Raw genomic sequence first — 2,859 nt, forward strand, 5'->3', positions numbered from 1 at the left:
GAAGAAAATAAATTCAAAAAAGAAAATATCACCCGCCCCCCCAAAAAATGCGTCTCTTCCCCGAAAAGCTTAATACCACGAGCTTTTATTATTATTGTTTTTTTCTTGCGAATATCTGGAAGAAAAAGGGACAGAAAACAAAGTGTCCCCTCTCAGAGAACACACTGGGGTCGCGCAGACGTGGAAGTAAATGAATAGTAATGATAATCTGTTGAATGTCCAGCTCCGGTTGCAGGATTTCCATTTGCAATTAATCAAGGACAGAAAGCCCAGAGTCAGTTAATTACACTCCCCCCATCCCCCCTTGCGTGCACGCGCTTGTGCACGAGCAGACACCAAAGAGAGGGAAAATGTTGCTCATTGATGTTTATTTGGTGGTTGGTGGTTTGGGACACACACACACACACACACACACACACACACACACACACACACACACACACACACACACACACACCCTGTTGGTCTCAGATCACAGCGTCATGTTCAAACCACCTCAACTGGTTTTCCTGCTTTTAAGCAACACTCACACAGGACGCCTCTTCTCCAAACATCCCCGCATCCGCCAGCACAGTCCTGTGCTGAAACGCATCGCCAGACTCACGCACAGTCTCCGGCTCAGTTGCCGTTCGCGCTGCCACCAAAATAGCCTCCCCATCCAGCCACCTCTCCTCTATTAATAACTTTGGGCGCTGCTGGAACGGCGACGGCATCGCAGCGAGGTTGGTCCCTAAATGCGCCTTTAGGATGGAGTGCGTGTTGCTGATGCTGATTTGCATTCAGCCAGAGGGGGGAGAGACCGGGGAGGAGAGGGTGGGCGGTGGAGTGTGTGTGTGTGTGTGTGTGTGTGTGTGAGGGGGGGAATAAAGCCTGCTGCGTTTTTGCATGCCTTCAGCTGTACAGATGAGTGTGTGAGGGGGGGACTTACCCTTTACTGAGGCGACCAGCAGCCCCATATATAAGAACAGCACCCGGCTCCAATGGTGCGCCTGCACTCCCGCCTTCATTAGAGCAAAAATCCGTATTCCGTCCCCTCTCCTGCATGCGCATTCCGCTCTCCTCGCAAGTCCCGTAGCTCCGTCCCGGTTGGAAGCGGCGGTCATGGCAGGTCTTCTTCTCTGGTCTGGCAGGCACGATACTTCTCAGATGGTCAAAAAAGGGAGATTCACTCGGTGTCGGCGCTGAGAAAAATCCCAATGCATGGAGGAGGCTCGGATCTCGCAGCTGGACTGAACCATGTCATGCGGGCACCGAGGGGTTCAGAGTCTCTGTCTGAGAGGGTAGATTTCACACCTAAAGGGGGGAGGAAAGGAGGGAAGGCAAAAGCAAAGAGAGAGGGGAGACGTGAGTCAAGTGGCCCCCCGATCTACCCCGCACGCGTCAAGAGGAAAGGCACCAAAATCCCTCGTCCGCTCCTCATATGCAGTAGATATGACCAGAAGGACGTCAGAAAACCCAGGAGATCCCTCCTTCAGTTCGTCCGGCGGCACTTATATGTCCTTCTCTGAGCGATCTCCCGCTAATAACATTTGCGGCGCCGATAATCCACGTTTAAACTCGTCATTATGGATTCAAACGAGCGAGCGACGGACGGCGGTGATGGAGAGCCGCACAGGTTATCCCGATCCAAGGATGGTGCGGTGGTGAGGAGGAGGGGGGAGTGAGAGAAAAATCGCCTCGTTTTTTTTTAGAAGTTCTCGACCAGCGTTGGAGTGAAGTCAGTGATCTGATCGTGTGTAGAGAGAGAAATACGCGGTGTGTAAGTATTCCCAGTATCGCAGCGCTTGGCCACAGCGTCGTCTCGGCTCTGCGCGACGCCAAAGATTCAGACTGCAGACCTGCTCCTTCTCTGCGCGTCTCTCTCTCCCTCCCTCTCTCTCTCTCTCTCTCTCTCTCTCTCTCTCTCTCTCTCTCTCCCTCTCTCTCTCTCTCTCTCAGTACCGACCCTCTCCAGTAACATCATATGCCTCCAGATATATCTAACTTACCCCATTCCCCATGATCTGAGATTTGAGTTAAAGGGTACATCACCAACTTTTCACCAACTAACTCATAATAATAATAATAATAATAATAATAATAATAATAATAATAATAATATATGACGCGTCAGATCCGCCTCGTTCCAATTTGTTACGGTGGGATTCAGGGGGCCATCCTCTCCCATCCATCAAGACCAATCACCGGATTGCCCAGCAGTTTAAACGTAGATGTCCACTTCCTGCTCACCACACGTGAAATTGATGCTCAACAGGCCGGAACCCCTCGCCACTAAATCCGAATGCCATTTTTCCACTTTTGCATATGAGCGGTGTCATTAGTTTTCCCCGCAATGCGCCGCGCGTGGAAACAGTCGTGATAATGAAATGCGCGTTGGCCCCCCGACCCCCGCAACATATGATGGGGATGATAAATAAGCCCCATCCACCGGGAACGCTAAATGAAACTTCGCCAGCTCTCTCTCTCTCTCTCTCTCTCTCTCTCTCTCTCTCTCTCACACACACACACATACACACACTGTTGCGTCCATTCCAGTAAATATTCACTTTTTATCAAGATGTAAATGAATGCTGGTAAATTATGGGACAATCCAAAAAAGTTCAAGTTTGTTTAGTCCCGCATGTTTGAATATCATAAATAAATCGGATTTGAGTCGTTATGGACTTCTTCTCATCAGCTGTTGCCGCTAATAAATCATCGAATCAGGGAATATTTGGAGAGATAAAGTCGGATTAACAGCGTCGGAAACGAAACAGTGAAATGGTCTAATCCACCCTGAATCATCATTCTCCAACTCCATCCGGTTGCTATGACAGCCTGGTGAGATCACAACAGAGAGTTTTCTTTCAAATAATACAA

General features: G+C 49.6%; 1 protein-coding gene across 1 annotated transcript in view; it reads right to left on the reverse strand.

Annotated features, from left to right (window-relative positions):
* csmd2 (CUB and Sushi multiple domains 2) overlaps positions 1-2,453 on the reverse strand; it is a 229,725-nt gene extending 227,272 nt beyond the window's left edge. Inside the window, exon 1 of the mRNA XM_037092394.1 lies at positions 929-2,453. Within this exon, the coding sequence (XP_036948289.1) occupies positions 929-1,103 (175 nt within the window). The 5' untranslated portion in view covers positions 1,104-2,453. The remainder of the gene's footprint in view (positions 1-928) is intronic.
* Positions 2,454-2,859: the final 406 nt, after the last annotated feature.

This window comes from Acanthopagrus latus, chromosome 3 (genome assembly GCF_904848185.1).
Source record: "Acanthopagrus latus isolate v.2019 chromosome 3, fAcaLat1.1, whole genome shotgun sequence".
NCBI classification, from domain to species: Eukaryota; Metazoa; Chordata; class Actinopteri; order Spariformes; family Sparidae; genus Acanthopagrus; species Acanthopagrus latus.